The sequence below is a fragment of the Chiloscyllium punctatum genome, chromosome 1 (assembly GCF_047496795.1).
Source record: "Chiloscyllium punctatum isolate Juve2018m chromosome 1, sChiPun1.3, whole genome shotgun sequence".
In the NCBI taxonomy this organism is placed as follows: Eukaryota; Metazoa; Chordata; class Chondrichthyes; order Orectolobiformes; family Hemiscylliidae; genus Chiloscyllium; species Chiloscyllium punctatum.
In genome coordinates, this window is record NC_092739.1 from 105,093,435 (window position 1) to 105,113,967 (window position 20,533).

Sequence of the window (20,533 nt, forward strand, 5' to 3'; positions counted from 1 at the left end):
CAGACAATGCACTAAAGGTGTGAGGTTAGAGTTTGTCTGTATCCCAATCTTGAGTAAGACTCGCTCTATTTCCAAAGTGGAATTTGTAAAATATTACATGGATTGTCTGCCTGCAGATTATATTTTTTTGAGCAAAATAGAATGTATCTGCAAATATAATTCCACAAATGCAAAGTCACTCCATAGATGTTGGAAGCTAGTGCTTCCAAATATACATGTTGGATTATAACCTGGTGTCGTATGATTTTTACCTTTGGTCACCCAGTCCAACACTGGATCCTCCACATCATGACAATTAACATCTGACCCAGGAAATTTGATCAGTGTTGAGCCAGGGAAGAAAGCAAATCAGGAAGTAATGAAAGGCCTCCTTCTAACAAATGAAATTCTTTGTATGGAAGAACCACAGTGAATGGATCTGGTGAAGCTGCAGCCAAATTTAACTGGTTTGATTGGACAGACCTAAACTAACAGCCCAATTTTGGGAAATACATGACATTAGCCTATAATGGTTCAGAATATTTAATTAATATAGCTACCATTAATAGTTAACTGCAATATTCAACAATATAAATTAGTCATAGAGTCCATTCAATACAAACAGCATGATCAGTTCAACTGGAGAGCTAGAATAAATCATTACAAAAGCAATGATAATGTGAAGCTATATAATGGCTTTCTGCTTCTCTTTGACAATGTAGAACAGTGTGAAATACTGAGAATAAATGCAGGACTTACTGAGAAATCTATTATTTGGTACTTTAGAGCTTTATCTCCAATTCAATAGGTAACACCATTTACACTCACCCTATACATGGAGAGGTCAATGCGAAGTGAATTGTGTAGTTGGTCCAGTAGTTTCACAAATCTTTCTTTCTGATTTGTTCAAACAGAAGTATGTAATTAGAATTATCACTTTACAAGCATTAAAAGTTTTCTTATTAAAAGTCTTCCAGTTGCTAAATAGCAGTAAATGAATCAATGATCTAAAGTAAAATACATTTTTTATGCAATACTCTATCAAGGGCAGGCTAAAGGAATGAAACAGACAATGCTCTTAAAAATAACCTTGAAATTAAGTTACAGAATATGCTCAAGTTGCTTAATTATTCTTAATATTACAATAGTGAAAAGCATACAGAGCACAGATAGCAAACAAAGCAACAACTGAGGATTATAATTTCCCACACAGTGGTTTCTCAATCTCACACTGACTGTTTTAGAGAATCAAGGTATGGAAATCAGGAGACGAAGAAAAAGCAAAAGGCAAATCACCTGGTACTGCTCTCACAGACCTCAAATTGTCCAACTCTGGCAGCACACTGGACAAATTGCCTGTGCAATATTTTTCCAAACCCCCCAAATTGTAAACTGTATACAACATTGAAAAGAGAACAGAGTGGAAAGAAAACAGCTGATGAAAAATAAAGATGCAACATTGGAGATTTCTGTATATAGAACATACCCCAAAATTTGATGCAGCAAAGCGATCAGAGGCAGATACATTGGTAGAGGCAGTGGTGTGTGCATAGTATGCATTGATATTGGCTAACAAGGTGCTCATTACTGCTGGCACTCCAGGGCACATGTACTTAGAAGACAAACAAGCAAAATGCCTGCAATAGCAGAAGCATAAAATTAGGTATTTAATATACAGGACTCACAGCAGAGCCAAAAATTGCAACATTATTCATGGTAATAAAGAAACTTCATTTGAGTTCTAATATATATTGTAAAAAATTGTAAGCAATACAAGGTCAGCTGACATCTGGAAAAAAAAATCAACACTTCAGGTAAAAACTTCTTAAGTACATCAATTCTGAAGAAAGATATCCATTTAGCACAATCTGTCTCACGTCAAAAATGCCCATCTCACTGCTCAGACTGATGTTGATAATCTTCTTTCAGCAATTTCCATTTGAAGTATCTGAATTATTTACAGCTTTTCTGAGATTTCAGAAAATGAAAAAGTCATTGATATGAACTCCATTTCCTCAGACAAGAAACTTGAAAATTACAGAAAAAGCTTGAAATGGAGTTTGTTGTTTTTTTCATCCCCATTAAGCCAATATACTGAAAGAAATTATCATCTTACCTACATGATGAAAACCAAGTAGGCAGATAAAATTGCTTGACTTACCTGCCAACATTCTCAGCCCTTTCCACACACTTCCATTTTAAGCTGTTGTTTTCAGTAGGTGAGAAGGATATCCGCTGGGAAATCAGCAGAATCTCTCTTTAAGTATGTAGATTGTGATCAGATTTGAAATGTTAACTTAAATCGTGGCATAGATAGAAAAGCCTTTGTAATCTGCCAAGGTTACCTAGCCAAAGAAGAATGGAGCCAGAAGACCAAGCTGTCAAATCTTTTAACTTTGCTTTCCTTTTAGGACAAAGAATGCTTCTCTATACCCATGGGGAAATTTAGGCCTCCTTGTCTTAGGTTCTCCATCACCTCTCGCTGTGGCTTTGGCCCATGGCCTGAGCCTCTAGGCTGAAATAGGTTACCACCTGTCTCTGCAGCCAGTGCCCAATGCTGCCCTGAGTAAAGGTCAGGATTAATTTCTCTTTTCAATATATTATGCTTATAAAGACACAAACTATAACATAACTGTTATATTGCTAAAATTTCATTTAAACTGTATGACATTACAATCCTATTCCACTTGTTACATTGTTTGGTCATGAACAGAAATGCTCAGGTTATATTTTACCAATCAGTTATTAAGTCTTCCTAAAAAATTGTTTTAAAACTTACGTCATTGCCTGATAAATGGATTCTATTCCGTAACGCATCGCAAACTCATCTACTATTTCTTGTGCAGTCTCATCAAAATAAACCTTCCATGCATCATCACCTTTTGCATCTGGTATTTTCACAACACCACTACTCTGAAGGTCTGTGAGAGAGTGGAAAAGGTTCTGTAAAAAAAAAATGATAAGAAACTTAGCATTAAACAACACTCAATAGCACAGTACGTAATACATGGAAACTGAAATACTCTCCATTTGTTGGTGATAAACTCAGTATTTTAAAATCGATGCAGAACCCAATGAATTTAAAAGAAGCATTCTGGGTTATGATATTTGGTCATATTCTATACATTGTCAGTCTAAATTCCTCGCAGGGCCAGGAGAACCAGTCAGCAACAAGACCACCAAAGTTACAAACCTGGACGTAGAGAGACCACCCTTACACCAATCTTACAGCTCACTTACAGTCTCACATACCTTGGATCAACAATCACCAGCAATGTGTCCTCTAATGTCACAACTGGTAATAGCAAGGCAACAGCTGCCAAATTGAAGTTAGACTGTGGACCAATAGGAAGCTAACCAAAAATGCAAAACTCTTGTACAACAGGTTTAGTCCTCAGGATTATTCTTTACAATAGCAAAGCAGAGACAACTGATGCAAACCAATAAAAATGGATGAACAGCTCCCACTTTTGCTATTCCAGACAAATATTGGGCATCTCCTGCCAAGACAAAGCACTGAATATGAAAGTAGGGATCCCTAGAATATTTTCCTGAGTAAGCAGTGATTCTAATGGCTTTTATTTTCCAAAAGTGGACAAGTTCACATTTTTCCACAGTACATTCCATCTGCTAAAATTTGCCAACCTATTTAACCAATCTATATTTCTTTGTACACTCATAATGTCCATTTTATAACTACTATCTTATCTACCTTTGTATTATAAGCAAATTCAGCAAACATTTTTGATACCTTCCTCCATGTAATTTCTCTATGTAAATTTACTGTGTAAAAATGCAAACTTGTCCACTTTTGGAAAATAAAAGCCATTAGAATCACTGCTTACTCAGGAAAATATTCTAGGGATCCCTACTTTCATATTCAGTGATTTGTCTTGGCAGGAGATGCCCAATATTTGTCTGGAATAGCAAAAGTGGGAGCTGTTCATCCATTTTTATTGGTTTGCATCAGTTGTCTCTGCTTTGCTATTGTAAAGAATAATCCTGAGGACTAAACCTGTTGTACAAGAGTTTTGCATTTTTGGTTAGCTTCCTATTAGTCCACAGTCTAACTTCAATTTGGCAGCTGTTGCCTTGCCATTGCCAGTTGTGACATTAGAGGACACATTGCTGGTGATTGTTGATCCAAGGTATGTGAGACTGTAAGTGAGCTTTGCAGTGAGATTATCAAGATTGGTGTAAGGGTGGACTCTCCACGTCCAGGCTTGTAACTTTTCCAGCAACACATTTTCAGCTCTGATCTCCAGCATCTGCAGTCCTCACTTTCTCCTAAATAAATTCACCCCCAACACTTATCTTCAAATTGTGCCAATCCAAAAATGACCCATTCATGCTCATCCTCCATTTCTCACTAGCCAATAATTTATCCATACTAATATGTTACCCATGAGTCTTATTTTGCATTGTAACCTTTGATGTGACACGTGACAAATGCCTTCTCAAATCTAAGGAGAGTATATTAACTGGTTTTATTCTATCTACACTGCTTGCTACTGCCTCAAAGAACTCTAAATAAATAGTTAAACATTATTTCTCTTTTACAAAATCATGTGGATCTACTTGATTGCACTGAGAATTTCTAAGTGCCTGCCAGAACCTCTTAAATAACAGGTTACAGCTTTACTCCATAACAGAATTTAGGCAAACTAGTCTATAGTTTTGCCTGTCTCCCCCTTTCTTGAACAGAGAAGTCAGATTCACTATTTTCCAATTTGTTGGGACCTTTCCAGAATCTAGGGCATTCCAGGCAATTAAAGTTGCCAGCTCTCTCATACAAACAAAAGCAAAATACTGTGGATGTGTAAAGTACTGAAAAATATCCAGCAGGCCAAGCATTTACAGAGAGAGAAACAAAATTAATAGTTCATGTCTATGACTTGTAATCAGAAGAACTCACATCTTGCAACACAGTTTGATGCACAACTTAAAACCTTTGTTCTTCACTCATTTCCACATGCTGGTTTCAAACCTTTCCTTCTTATTAAATGTATCCAAATGTTTCCTTTACAAGAGAGGCCCTTTACAAATTCAAGGTGTTTTAATTTGTGTAGCTTTTGATATTACATAACGTCCGTGGGTTTTATCCTTTCTTCAAATTAACATTGTGCATGAGACACGAAAACCAACAAATCATGTAATAGAGAAAACTGAAAACTGTGTTTAAGCCTTGGCTAAGTACAGACCATAACACTATAAGATATCGGAGTAGAAACTCAACCCATCAAATCTGCTCTACCATTCAATGAGATTGGGGTGTTCTGAAAATTCGTAACTCTATTTCCCTCTTTTCCCTATAATCCTTGATTTCCTTATTAATTAAAAATGTCTATTTCAGCCTTAAAGATACTGAATGACACAACTGAATAGCCCCCGCAGTGAAGAAATCCACAGTGACCACCATTATCTCTGTCTTAACTGGCAATGCCTTACTCTGAGACTTTGCCTTCAGGTCCTAGACTCCTCTGCAAGGGGAAGCAACCTCTCCACGTGGAGTTTGAAATACTGGAAGACAGTCATGAGGTTTAACCATGATGATAGATTCAGGTATAACAACAGGGATAGGATAGCATTGACAGGCAAAATCGATTCTCTTTAGAAAAGATATACCTCAGGAAACCGCTGAAATATTTTACCTTAAAAAAATGCTTTTAGCAGTTTTTCTTGATAAATCTGAATTTAAATGATCTTTACCTAAAATGCTACAAATACAAGCTGCAGAGGCATTGATGTTGACTGTAATACTCTCCCTGTAAATACAACTAAGATCAATAAATCGATTTGGCAAAGGACTGAACCTGTAAATTTCTCTTTATGGGGCTCAATCACAGTCCTGATGAACAGACTGTGCATAGGGGTGACTGCTGACTTTTGCATCTAATGGTGAATTAGGCATTATTTGGAAAGTCACAGGAGGTTCAAATTAGCAAATATCAACAGCAAGAACTACCTGCTATGATATTTTATATATGTAAATGAACACGACCTGTCAAATGAACTAAATTACATTTTTACTGCAGTTTCAAATACGAAAGGCTTTTAAAAATGTCCACCTTCCATGTACTAGCTATTTTACCACATATCTTTATTCTTGTTCTTCAATCTCAATCACAATCCACAGACTCATAATGCAAACGTTTTCCTCAAATGTTCTGTCCTAAAAGTCTAAAGAACTTAATTCACCGGCTCCAAGACTCAAATGAGAAATGAATATCGTGGACAGAAACAACTTAATTACTACTAAAATGTGCAGCCTTATGTTTGGAAATGCAGTCTCTTCATTCCAGCTATATTCTTAATCCTACTGTTTTAGGTGCATCCCACCGAAGGGATTGAATGAGATTTAAGTAATTTCTGTATTCTCTCTGAATTTACATGACTAGGTGAATTGTGTGGTCATTCAAATAACAAATGCCAGTGACTGGGAATGGAATGCTTCAAATTTAGGTTCCTATGCCCCAATTTTCACTCCTGGGTCTGGTACACAGATGTGGAAGAAATCCGGGTTCTGTGAATTCAACCTGAAAACTTCATTTTCAGTCTTGGGTGTGGGCTGGTTTGGGAGTCAGACTGCCAGTTCCCAAGATGGGCTGGATGGGAAGCTTAGGAGAAAGTGAGGACTGCAGCTGCTGAAGATCAGAGTAGAAAGGTATGGTCCTGGAAAAGAATAGCTGGTCAGGCAGCATCCGAGGAGGAGAGTTGACGTTTTGAGCATAAGCTCTTCATCAGGAATGAGAGGGGGTGGGGTCCCAAGGGGGCTGAGCGATAAATGGGAGAGGGGTGGAGTTGGGGGCAAAATAGCTGGGAATATGCTAAGTAGAAAAAGGTGGCGAGTGATGGTGATAATATGGAGAGGAAGGTGGAGCAGATAGGTTGGAAGGGAGATAGACAGGTCGGACAGTTCAAGAAGGCAGTGCCTAGTTGGAAGGCTAGATCTGGGATAGGGTGGGTGCAGGGGAAATGAGGAAACTGATGGAATCAACATTGATCCCGGTGAGGGGGTGGTGGGAGGTGTGGGAGCAGGTTTTGCACTTCTTGCAGTGGCAAGGGAAGATGCCAGGAGTGGAGGGTGGGTTGGTGAGGGGCATGGACTTAACAATGGAGTTGCAGAGGGAATGGTCTCTGTGGAATGCAGATAGGGGTGGGGAGGAAAATATCTCTCTCTTGGTGGGGTCTGTTTGCAGGTGGCGGAAATAGCGGAGGATGATGCAACATATCCAGAGGGTGGTGGCGTGGAAGGTGAAAGCCTGCCTTCAGGCATCAGCAAAAATCAAAATGAAAGTATAAAGCATTAAATATTTCTCTGCCCTCATGTCTCAGACTCTCCTCACTTCTCATGCACTATCCATGCCACTTCATATCATCCCCTGGACTCCTTATCCATACCCCATGGCCTTCATACCCCCATGCCAACTGACTGCCTACTTTTCAGCCAATATTGTTTCTTCTTCATCGACCATGATAGCTCACTTAGGATCCACAAGTACTCATTTACAAGGAGGAGGAGGAGGAGGAATTTCTATTACTTTAACTTCCAACCATTCCTTTCATTTTTTTTCTCTTTTTCTTCCTCCTCTTGTCTTTTTTCCCTCTTCTCTTTTCATGGCCTTAACTCCCAGCCTCCGACCTCGCAGCCTCAGAACTCCTGGCCTGGGAACTCCCAGTTTCAGAACAAAGACAGTATGGCAGTCTGCTGGTGTGGCATGGTGATCTCACAATGGCCCGACTTGGTGACATTTGGGCAGGATGTGATGGTCTCACAGCCTGGCATTGCCTCGGCATGAACTGGACTCATGGCACCAGTAAGGACTGGGTTGGGAGATGACTGTTCTTAACTTCTTTTTCTCCATTTTATAATATATGCCTAAAATCTGCAGTACTGGACATTTTTACTTCTCTCTTTTTTCCCCAAGAATTAGGATCTTTGTCCCTAAGATGGCATCTTGAGTGGTGACTTCAACATTTCTCACTGTACTCAGTTAAGTACATGTGACAATAAAGCTAACTGTAATTCTAATAAACTAAGCTCTACTGGGAAAAGCGCTCTCATTCATAAATAAAACTATTTTGACAGTTCTTGAAACTCTCAAAGCTACTGGACAGTTCTACTGAGTTTATGCACCTTTTGCACACAATATTCCCCATAGTTTAAAAACCCCAAAGAAAATCTGAACCCACAAATGATATCTGAACTTCATGCTCCAAGTACTGAGAGAGTATATGCACAGGTATATCTCATCTCTAAAGGGGTACCCTGGCTATCCAAACAAAAAAAGCACAAAAAAAGACTGCTCGTAGTTTATCTAATCTCCATACTTTGGGTTCCAGACACCAGTGACTCTAAAATCTGAATTGAATGGAGACAGTTGATCATTTAAATGACCAGCTATCTGAGGAACTATTCTTTTATAAGAATCCATAGTCCACTCTCATCAAAATGTGAAATTGGATCACTGGTAGGACTTTTGAATGTCTTTTGTTATTTTGCCACAACGGACAGGATCGCCATTATTGCAAATTCTTTTCCCTCGAGTCAGGAACTAAGAATCCCAGATGACGCCAGAATGTGGCAACATTTTGCGAGCCGTCTACAGCAGATCTTATTCTTACATATCTTATAAGCTTATAACTTCAATTCTATGTCCATCAGAATTACTAAACCTACTTTCAGGTTTAAAGATTCCACAAATGATGAGGCTCTATTAACGATGCTGGAACTATGCGGGGGAGTAAAGGGAATTACTGGCTTCCTGCAAGCCTGAACTCCTCGTGGAAACCTGAAACCAAGGCCTGACCAGTGTGGGAACAAGACCTGAACACATGGTGACCAGACATCGAGGAGGTCCAACCAAACTGGCCACAAGACCCCCTTGAATGCTCAAGGCCATGACTGGTGCCCATGACCCCATCAGGAGGACACACTTACCTCTTGGAGTAGCAGACTTCCTTCCCCGATGCCCAAAATCAATGAGGAGCTACCTCCCCTCCTGATGTGGGAAATGTCAGAGATATGCTGGACTTTAGGTGGGACTGAAACTTCAGGATTTCGAATCTCCGCCCTTCCCAGCATACTTTTGGAAAACTGGTCAATATTCAAGAACTCAGCAGCCAATCTAAATGAGTATGCCACTACTATTACAGACTTCACTAGTGAGTATGGAGAAGACCACTTGTCAAAGAAGTTAATCTGAATCTTTCCCAACCAGAAACTATGGGTGAACTGGGAGATCCATTGAAGACCAGGTCTGAGGCTTACTAGTCGGGCAACTCTGACCTATACAGGAAATTGAGTGCAACGTTTGTAAGGCCAGAGACATCAAAGGGCAATACCAAACTAAGTTTGAGACCTAGACCAATTATACGGACACCCGTTGTTTGTGGCAAGGCTTACACGACATAATGAACTACAATACGAAATCGAACAGAATCGCAGGCAAAAGCGCATTCTTATCCGAGGAGCTCAATGCATTCTACGCTCACTTTGAACAGAACATAAGTGAAACAACGTAACCTATACAAACGCCTTGCACATGGGGTACCTACTGTCACTGCCACAGATGTTAGATTGGCTTTCTTGAGAGTAAGCTCTTGGAAAACAACTGGCACAAATGGAGTCCCCGGCTGTGTATTCAGACACTGTATGGACCAGCTGATGGGCGTATTCGCAGATATATTTAACCTCTCCTTACTATGATCTGAAGTCCCCACTTACTTTGAGAAGGCCACCATCATCTCATTGCCAAAGCAAAATTATGCAGTGTGACTCAATGACTACCACTCAGTGGCTCTGACCTCCATAATAATGAAGTCCTTCGAGAAATTAGTCATGGCTCACATGAACTCCAGCCTACCAAACTGCCTTGATCCTTTGTAATTTGCCAACCAGTGCAACAGTTTCAAAGTAGACACCATCTCCCTGGCCCTCCACTCATTACTGAAACATCTAAATAACAAGGATACCTAAGTCAGACTCCTTCCTATGATCTACAGTTCCACCTTCAATACGATAATTCCAAACAAACTCTTCTCTAAACTCCAAGACCTAGGTCTTGGTTCCTCCCTCTGTAACTGGAGTCACTTGACCCACATACCATATTTATTAAGAAGAGGTGACAATACCTCCTTCTCCATAATCCTCAACACTGATGTCCTGCAACACTGCATACTCAGCCCCCTACTATACTCCTTATACACTCATGACTGTATGGTCAAATTCTGCCCCAAATCCATTTGCAAATTTGCTGATGACACCACAGGAGTCAAACAGTGACGAGACATAATACAGGAAAGAGACTTGAGTGCTTACAGCATGGTTTGAAGAGAACACTCTCTCCATGAACATCAGCAAAACGAAGGAGCTGATAATTGACTTCCTGAAGTAGAGTGGAGGGCAAGCCACTGACTACATCAATGGTGCTGAGGTGGAGATGGTCACGAGTGTCACGTCCCTAGGAGTGATGATCACCAACAATTTGTCCTGGTCCACCTCAGTCATCGCGATGATCAAGAAAGCACAACAATGTCCATTTCCTGAGGAGTCTAATGAAATACAGCATGTCCACAAGGACCTTGACCAATTTTTATACATGCACATTAAAAAACATCCTGTCGAGGTGCATCACAGCATGTTATGGCAACTGCTATTCCTGAGACCATAGGAAACCACAAGAATTAAAGAGCACCGCCCAATCCATCACACATGGCAGCCATCTACCAATTGACTCCATCTATACTTCCAGCTGCCTCAGGAAAGTAACCAACATAATCAAAGACCTCTCCCACCCTTGTTATAAGATATACAAGTTTGAATACATCAATGAACAGATTCAAGAACAGCTTCTTCCTGCTATTATCAGACTTTTCAATGGATCTCTCAAATATTAATTCTGATCTCTCTCTCTCTCTGTACCTTCTCTGCAGCTGTAACACTGTATTCTGCACTCTGTTCTGCTACCCTAAAGCACTTTGTATGGTACAATCTGCCTGTATAGTATGCAAAACAACACTTTTCACTATATCTTAGTACATGTGATGACAACAAATCAATCAATCAGATTATGTCCAACACGGTTCAATCAGATTATGTCCAACACGGTGCAATGTAGAATGAAGGTATCTTTCTCTGTACCTTAACACAAAACTTAAGTGATTCTTTTAAACATGTTTGCATGTCTCACACTAGTTGTTTTTGTGTGTTTATCTTTTGGAGAAAGGCCAATTATAAGCTCTGTGATTGCAAGCCATTGTTGGGCAGGAGAGAGGGAGTGTGCACAAGTGAGAGAGCAAATATTACTAATTCCATCAATCATAATGTTGATGAATTCAGATTCCAATATGGAAGATCAATATTCTAATTGTTATAAAGAGGTTGATCCCCCTCTAAGAACTAAAACTGAAACACCCAGGGAGGAGCACCTTGCCCTTTAATCTTTAAAAAGAGCGCAAGAGGTGATATAACCTGCTTTTCAGCAATTTCTAGTGTTCAAATAAAGTAAATCCCTGACATTCATTTCAAAATCAACAAGTAACAATTTCTTTACCTAACTCCAACAGTGAACAAATTATCTAAACTATGAACAAACTGAATATTTCCCTTCTAACAACCAACTATTCCTGAATAAAACAAGATTCTAATGATACGCTGTTCCAATAAATACAAGCCCCATTCAACAAAAATAGTCTCTTGAAATTACAGCTAGGTTGTGTCTCTTCTGGAATGTTCAGTGCCTTTTCCGTCATTTCTTCGGTTAGGAATGTCTTCTCAATTGTTGGTACTGTTATTATTTAGATGCTGCTTTCTCTAATACATGGATGGTTGGGACAGCTAGTAATTCTTTCATTGAGATGACAGCTGTGAAGTCTGGCGGATGGCAGCTTGCTCTCGAATGTTTGTCCAATTGTCCCCTTCTTTTATACCCTTGATGACAATATTTCTTACAATAGGATTGGTCCTATGTTGTCAAAACCATCAAATTTAAATACAATAGGTTTTTACTATCCAAGTACCTGGTTCAAATTGATTGGTTAATTTCAAAAACATGTTGTCTTGGTAAAAACTGCTGCTTGGCCTGCTAACTGTTCAGCCTTTTGATACAAATGTTTCAGTTCAGGCATTCTGTATCCTTGCAAACTCAAGCTGCTGCTCACATACATCCATTTTAATCTCTAAGCACAGGAAAATCTTTTAAAGGGACCACGTAATACTTCTGCCCCTAGAATTTTACAATTTTACAAACACCAAGTTCTAACTTCCTACCTCCCAATCTAAAATTACTCTACCCAACTTCACAACATAATGCACTGTCTTACCATTGCTTTAACTTGGAAAAATTAGATTTCAAAATAATTTAATGCCACAATATTAGAAAGACCCTGCAGCACTATCAAGGTAACATCAAATTTATAAAAGACTAGAAAAAATACTTACCATCAAGTTTTACAAATTATATCATATGTCTAATTTTAAGGCTCAGTTGATAATCAAATTGGTTGCGCTTTACTTTCTCAACTTATTAAATCTTAAACTCTGGATTGGACAATTGCCATTCGACACCCAGACATATCTTAGATGTGTTTATAAGGACCACACATCATTAATTACTTTGCAAAATTAGTATTTTGTAACAGTTCATTTCCACTTTGATTCAATCATACTTCATACATTCCAAACTTACTTCATGCAGACAAGTATACTGGATGTGATAGGGGGCAACCTTTTCTTCACCTTTGATTTCAACACTGATTTGCAGTCGAATAGCACCCGAGACTGCAGATTTATCCGTTCTTTTCTCTAGAAAAGGAAACAAATTACCTCAAGATATTAGCTCTTCATCATCATCTGCATTAATGAACAGTTCATTAGACTGGAGGTGACAGTCTCATGAAATTATCACTGGAGTGTTAATCCAGAGACACAGGTAATGTTCCTGGGACCTGGGTTTGAATCCTTTCCGAACAGATCGTGGAATTTGAATTCCTTAACATTTGGAATTAATGATGACCATGAATTTACAGAGTTTGACCAAAAATGATAATCATATTCATGTGAAAAAAGTTAACATCAAATGTCATTTCAGCAAAGAAAGGGCAAAACACAAAGTCTTGCAGAAGAATTAAATGCAGATTGATTCAAGGCCTGATGACTCAATAGCAAATACATCTTTCAATCTTAAAGGCAATCTGAATTTAGCAGAGGAATAATACCTTTAAGTATGGTCTAACACTTCCTGTCTTCATAACTAAAGGATTGGAAATTGAGCGTGCTCTATTACAGGCATTTAATGTTTGAGTCTGGCTTTCCCAATTCACTCTGACCAATTATTTAGACTGAAATAAAAAAAAGAGGAAAACCTACTTCTGTGTCATGTCCAAAATGGCTCTGCTGGAGCATATTCAAAATTTGTAACACTGCTTCAATTTTCTCACCAGAGAGTCCCTTTATCTGCCTAGCTAACTCAAAGAACATATCAAGAAGTCTGCAAAATAAAAACCTGCAACTCTCAACTATATATGCCCACTATTAACTGTTATAACAATTTAGCTGTCTGACTAATGTTATCCATGGGTGTGCAGTAGCTGTACCAAAGTAATTTGTTTGCCAGTAAAATTTAATGAGAATATCATTCAACTGACAAAGTACAACTTCATACATAAGCATCGAGCTGATCAGGTTCATACATGTATATTTTAAGGTATTTAAAGTCCAACATTATTCATCTAGATGACCACAGCAACAAGGGGATGTGATGGCCGAGTGATATTATCACTGGAGTGTTAATCCAGAGACCCATGGAATGTTCTGGAGATCAGGGGGATTCGAATCCTGCCACTGCAGCTGGTGAAATTTGAATGCAATAAAAATCTGGGATTAAGAGTCTAATGATGACCATGAATCCATTGTTGATTATTAGGAAAGACTTATCTGGTTCTTTAGGGAAGGAAACTGCCATCCTTGCCTGGTCTGCATACATGTGACTATACACCCACAGCAATGTGATGACTCTTAAATGTACTATGGGTGATTAGGGATGGGCAATAAATGCAGGCTTAGGCAGCGACACCCTCATCCCATGAATGAATAAAAAGAAAACAACTTTCATTTATTATGCACTATTAACACTGTGAAGCATTCAGAGAATTATCGTAGGAGCATAATCAAACAAAATTTTCACAGAAGTCCCGTAGGCCACATGACACTTATGATGTTTGCTCTCTGAATCCTGGACAGAGACAGCACATCATAAGCCTTCTCTTCTAATTCTTGAGTTTAAAGTGGCAATTTCAGTTAAATTAATCACTGTAGTATCACCTGGTGACACAAGATCACATTCTCTGACATGTAACAAGTAATTTAAAGCAGTAAGCAGGTTATGTGCAAATACCAACAGGTAACTCTCGATAAAAAGGAATAATGTTGACTCTGCGTTTTCTTCATAGATGCTGCCAGACCTGCTCAGTTTTGTTATTTCTGTTATTGTTTTTGATTTGCTGCTTCCTTTGATGAATGTCAATGAACATCATTCCGATTTTTCTCAGAGTACCCTTGAAGGACTTTTTAGAGAAACTTTCGGTGGTTGAACAAGGCTGGTTACACCACCATGAATAACTGCAATAAAATTATTTTGCAATCTAACTTCAGCAACAGCATCACGAACAAGATGTGACCTAAACATTTCCAGAGAAAAGTCATTTTCCTTTTTAGAATTTCTGACCAGGAGTACCACATACTTTGAGAAAGTGAGGACTGCAGATCAGAGCTGAAAAATGTGTTGCTGGAAAAGCACAGGTCAGGCAGCATCCAAGGAGGAGAATCAACGTTTCAGGCATAAGTCCTTCTTCAGGTCATTCCTGAAGAAGGGCTTATGCCCGAAACGTCGATTCTCCTGCTCCTTGGATGCTGCCTGACCTGCTGCGCTTTTCCAGCAACACATTTTTCAGTACCACATACTTACCTCAGCCATATTTTCAACCAATTTTATCCATCCATCCATCCTCCTCATGAACATGGATGAACTCTCCTTTCGGGAATTGCTATTTTGTAAGTTATCTTCTCTTAGGCTTAAACTTTGCCTTATCAGGTGTTTACAACAGCACAATATGATTCTACTCTTTACATGGGAAGTTGTCTTCACTAGCATTGTTTTCTCTCCAACGTCACTCACTTTTTGACTTGAATGGAAATTTCATCAATGTTCCATCCATGGTCCAAGAGCATGGCAATCTGTATCCATTCTTCTTTCACTGTTTGATTATAAACTGCTAGAATAAGGGAACTCTGTCATCAAGTCCTGCTGGAAAATATTATGAAATCTTGGTCTTCTCTCATGGTAAAAACAGTTTCTCTTCATAAGTGTGGTACACCATCCAAGAGTCGATTTGAACTCGACAGTTCTAAGTTTCCTTGCTAGCGCTGCAGTTAATATTCAAAGTTATCTTCAAGAAACAGCATGTTTCTTCTGGCAATTTTCATTGATGTATTTGCAACTTCATCCTACAACTGCAGCCACGTGCTCGGATTTCCTGTATTTGCACATTTATTTTTGGGCATTTATTTAAAGTGTAGATTCATAGATTCATACAGTGCAGAAAAGACCCTTCAGCCCATGAAGTCTGCACAACATAACCACCACTAAAGGTGCACAAATCACAATTTCCTGCACTTGTCCCAAATCCTTAAATGTTACGATATCTGAAGTGCTCATCCAAATATTTTTTAAAGGTTGTAAAGTTTCCGGCCTTTACTGCCTTCCGAGGTAGAATATTCTAGATTCCCAAGTGCTAAGTGAAAAGGTTTGTGCCCAAATCCCCCTCTGAATGTCCTGCCCCTTATCCTAAAACTATGCCCTCTCCTGATTGGCCCTATAACCAGGGGTAAAAACAATGACTGCAGATGCTGAAAACCAAATACTGGATTAGTGGTGCTGGAAGAGCACAGCAGTTCAGGCAGCATCCAACGAGCAGTGAAATCGACGTTTCGGGCAAAAGCCCTTCATTTTTATTCCTGATGAAGGGCTTTTGCCCGAAACGTCGATTTCGCTGCTCGTTGGATGCTGCCTGAACTGCTGTGCTCTTCCAGCACCACTAATCCTATAACCAAGGGGTACAGTTGCTCTCTATTCACCCTGTGCATACCTCAATCATGTTCTCCCCACCTCTCAGTCTTCTCTGCTCTAAAGAAAACAATCCAAGGCTATCTAACCTCTCCTCATAGCCCAATTTTTCCATCCCAGGCAACATCCTGGTGCACCTTCTCTGTACACTCTCTAGTGCTATCAATCCTTCCTGTAGTGAGGTGACCAGAACTGGACACAATACTCCAGCTAGGAGAAAGTGAGGACTGCAGATGCTGGAGATCAGAGCTGAAAAATGTGTTGCTGGAAAAGCGCAGCAGGTCAAGCAGATCCAAGGCGCAGGAGAATCAGGTCATTCCTGAAGAAGGACTTTTGCCCGAAACGTCGATTCTCCTGCCTGACCTGCTGCGCTTTTCCAGCAACACATTTTTCAGCACAATATTCCAGCTGTGACCTAACTAACACTCTGTAAAACTCCAGCATTACCTCCTTGCTCTCATACTCTATGCCTCGACTGATGAAAGCAAGTGCAAGCAAATATGCCTTCTTAAATATCCTTTTCACGTGCTCTGCTGACTTCAGGGATCTGTGAGTAATTAACTAAAGATCCCACTGTTCCTCTAAGCTACCCAATGTACTACTATTCATTAAGTAGTCCCTCATCTTGTTTCTTCTTCCAAAGTGCATCACCTCACACTTAACAGGGTTAAACACTATTGCTACTGGTCTGCCCATTTGACCAATCCAAATATATGCTCCTGTAACCTATAATCATCTTCTTCACTATTAACCATTCTATACATCTTGGTGACATCTGAAAATTTGCTTATCAATTGCCCCACATTTTCAACTATATCATGTATATATAAAACAAGCACAAAGTACTGATCCTTGCGGTACACTGCTGGACACCAGCCTGCAGTCACTCGAACAGCGTCCTCCCACTACCCTCTATGTCCTTCTACTAAGACTGACCCATCTCACAAAGTCATACACAGCATGAAAACAGAACGGTCGGTCCAACTAGTCCACGCCAACCATGTTCCCAACAAAACTACTTAATTTTCCTGCGTTTGGCCTATATCTCTCCAAACCGTTCCTATTCATGTACTTATCCAAATGTCTTTTAGTTGCTGTCACTGTACCTGCATTAACCACTTCCTCTGACAGTTCATTCCACATACGAACCACACAGTGTTAAAAAAAAGTTGCCCCATGTCATTTTTAGATCTTTCTCCTCTCACCTTAAAAATATGCCCCCGAGTTTTGAACTCACCCACCCGAGGGAAATTACCCTTGCTATTCATCTTATCTATGCCCCTCATGATTTTATAAACCTCTATAAGGTCATCCCTCAACCTCTGACATTCCAGTGAAAGAAGTCTCAGTCTATCTTTATAACTCAAAATTTCCATTCCCTGCAACATCCTGGCATAGAAGCTGCAGAGCTGGGCAGAAAGGTGGCAAATGGAGTTCAATGTAGCTAAGTGTGAGGTGATTCACTTTGGTAAGAGTAACAAAAAGATGGGGTACTGGGCTAATGGTCGGATACTTGGTAGTGTGGAAGAGCAGAGGGATCTTGGTGTCCATGTACACAGATCTCTGAAAGTTGCCACCCAGGTAAATAGTGCAGTGAAGAAGGCATATGGCGTACTGGCTTTTATTGGTAGAGGAATTGCGTTCCGGAGTCCTGAGGTCATGTTGCAGTTGTATAAGGCTCTGGTGCGGCCGCATCTGGAGTATTGTGTGCGGTTTTGGTCGCCATACTATAGGAAGGATGTGGAGGCACTGGAATGGGTGCAGAGGAGGTTTACCAGGATGTTGCCTGGTATGGTAGGAAGATCCTATGAGGAAAGGCTGAGGCACTTGGGGTTGTTTTCATTGGAGAAAAGAAGGTTTAGGGGTGACTTGATAGAGGTGTACAAGATGATTAGGGGGTTAGATAGGGTTGACAGTGAGAACCTTTTTCCACGTATGGAGTCAGCGATTACAAGGGGGCATAGCTTTAAATTAAGGGGGGGTAGATATAGGACTGATGTTAAGGGTAGGTTCTTCACTCAGCGAGTCGTAAGTTCATGGAATGCCCTGCCAGTAGCAGTGGTGGACTCTCCCTCTTTATGGGTATTTAAGCGGGCATTGGATAGGTATATGGAGGATAGTGGGTTAGTGTAGGTTAGGTGGGCTTTGATCGGTGCAACATCGAGGGCCGAAGGGCCTGTACTGCGCTGTATTCTTCTATGTTCTATGTTCTATGTTCTATATATTTTCTGAACTCTCTCCAATTTAATAATAGCCTTACTATAGCAGGGAAACCAGAACTGTACACAATACTCCAGAAGAGGCCTCACCAATATCCAGTACAACCTCAGCAATGACATCCCAACTCCTATACTCAAAGGTCTGAGCAATGAAGTCAAGCATACTAAACCTTTCTGAACCACCCCATCTACATGGGTTACAAATTTCAAGGTTTTAAATACCTGAACCCCAAGGTATCTTTGTTGCACAACATTACCCAGGGCCCCACCATTAATTGTATAAGTCCTGCCCTTGTTTGTTTTACCAAAATGAATTTATCCAAATTAAACTCTAACTGCCACTCTTTAGCCCATTGACCAAGATCTCTTTGTAATCTTAGATAACCTTCTTCACTGTCCACAGTACCATCAAGTTTGGTGTCATCCACAAATTTACTAACTATGTCTAGAAATTCTCATCCAAATTGTTATATAAATTACAAATAAAAAATCTTGCCAGGTTTCTCTCAATTCTATATGCTTTAACTGTCTCTATCAGTCTCCTATACTGACCTTGTCAAAAGGTTTGCTAAAATCCATGTAAACTACGTTAAATGAACTTCCCTCATCCACACACTTGAGCACATTTTCAAAATATTCTAACAAGTTTATTAGGCATGACTGCCACCTGACAAAGCCATGCTGACTATCCCTAATTATTCCATGCTTTTCTAAGTGGGCATTAATTCACTCCTTCAGAATTTTCTCAAATAGTTTTCCTATCAGTGATGTGAGACTAACCAGTCTGTAATTTCCTGCTTCCGCTTTACCAACCTACTTGAAAAGTGGAACCATATTAGCCAACCTCCAGTCCTTTGGCATTTCCCCTGTGGCCAGAGAGGAATTAAAAATTTGTGGCAGAGCCCCTGCAATCTGCTACCTCGCTTCTCACAGCAACTTGGGATGGAATTCATCCAGGACAGGGGATTTGTCTGTTATTAGGCCTGATAGGAAATAAGAGATATTCGAGGCTCTATGTCAAACTGTGTAGGCTCCTCATAGTCACTTTTCCTGAATTCCATACTTACATTCTCCTTTTCCAGAGTGAAGACCAAAGATACATATTCATTTAACAACCTTCTGATATCCTGTGGTTTCATACAAGAGTTGCCCTCTTGATCCCTAATGTGAATTACTCTTTTCCAGGTTAACTTCTTCCATTAAATACACTTATGTCTTAGGATTCTCCCTAGTCCTGTTCTACAGTCTTGCTTCATGCCCCCTTTCTGGTCTTCTATTTGCTTTCTTAAGTTCCTTCCTGCATTTCCTGTATTCCTCTGGCACTGCAGCTGAATTGCTCCCTTTGGACTTGGTAAAAGCTCTTAAGTTCTTACTCATCCAGTGCTCTCTGAAATGTTTGTTCCTAATTTCCCTCTGAAGCTTACTTTTTCAAAGCTCCCCATTGCTCCACTGTAGACTTTCCTGTAAGAAGCTGTATCCAGTCAACTGTAGCCCGATGCTGCTTTATTTTAATAAATCTGCCCTCCCCTAATCCAAAGCCATCTTTTTCTTTGCTAAGAGAAAATTTGAACTGCATCGTGTTGTGGTCACTATCACTAAAATGTTGCCCCACAGCCACATCAAACACTTGGTTAGCTTTATTCCCAGAACCAGATCTAGCACTAGGCCATTTCTTGTTGGGTCTTCTTTGTATTGATACAAAAAGCTCCCCCGGATACAGTTCAGTAAATCCACCCCCTCTAAACTCTTAACAATATGACTATCCCAATTTATTTTGGAAATTTGAAATCCCCTAGAAAATTACCCAATTATTTCTCTTATAGACCTCTGTGAACTATCTACATACTTGCTCCTCTATTCCGCATTGACTCTTTGGGAATTACACTCCCAGTAAAGTGGCTGCCCCCTTACCATTCCAAGTTCTACTCACAAAGCCTCATTTGAGGAGCCTTTCAAGACATCATCTCTCTTTATTGCAGATTGACTCCTTAATTAATAGTGCGGCACCACCACCCTTTTTACACCCTTCTCTGTCTCGCCTAAATATCCTATACCTCAGAATGTTAAGTTGCTAGTCTAGCCCTTCCATCAACCTTGTTTCTGTAATGGCAAAGATATCATCCTTCAATTGTATCAATCCATGACATTAACTCACCAGTTTTACCTACTACATTCCTAGCATTAAAGTAAAGACCACCCACTTGCCTTACT

General features: G+C 39.8%; 1 protein-coding gene across 9 annotated transcripts in view; it reads right to left on the reverse strand.

Moving 5' to 3' along the window:
- Positions 1–20,533, reverse strand: part of LOC140478155 (protein unc-13 homolog B-like) — a 566,607-nt gene that overhangs the window by 125,416 nt on the left and 420,658 nt on the right. For all 9 annotated transcript variants that reach the window (XM_072571666.1, XM_072571665.1, XM_072571670.1 and 6 more), the window contains 4 exons: positions 12,669–12,784; positions 2,759–2,922; positions 1,466–1,616; positions 808–876 (listed from right to left, as the gene is read on the reverse strand). In XM_072571666.1, the coding sequence (XP_072427767.1) occupies positions 808–876; positions 1,466–1,616; positions 2,759–2,922; positions 12,669–12,784 (500 nt within the window). The remainder of the gene's footprint in view (positions 1–807; positions 877–1,465; positions 1,617–2,758; positions 2,923–12,668; positions 12,785–20,533) is intronic.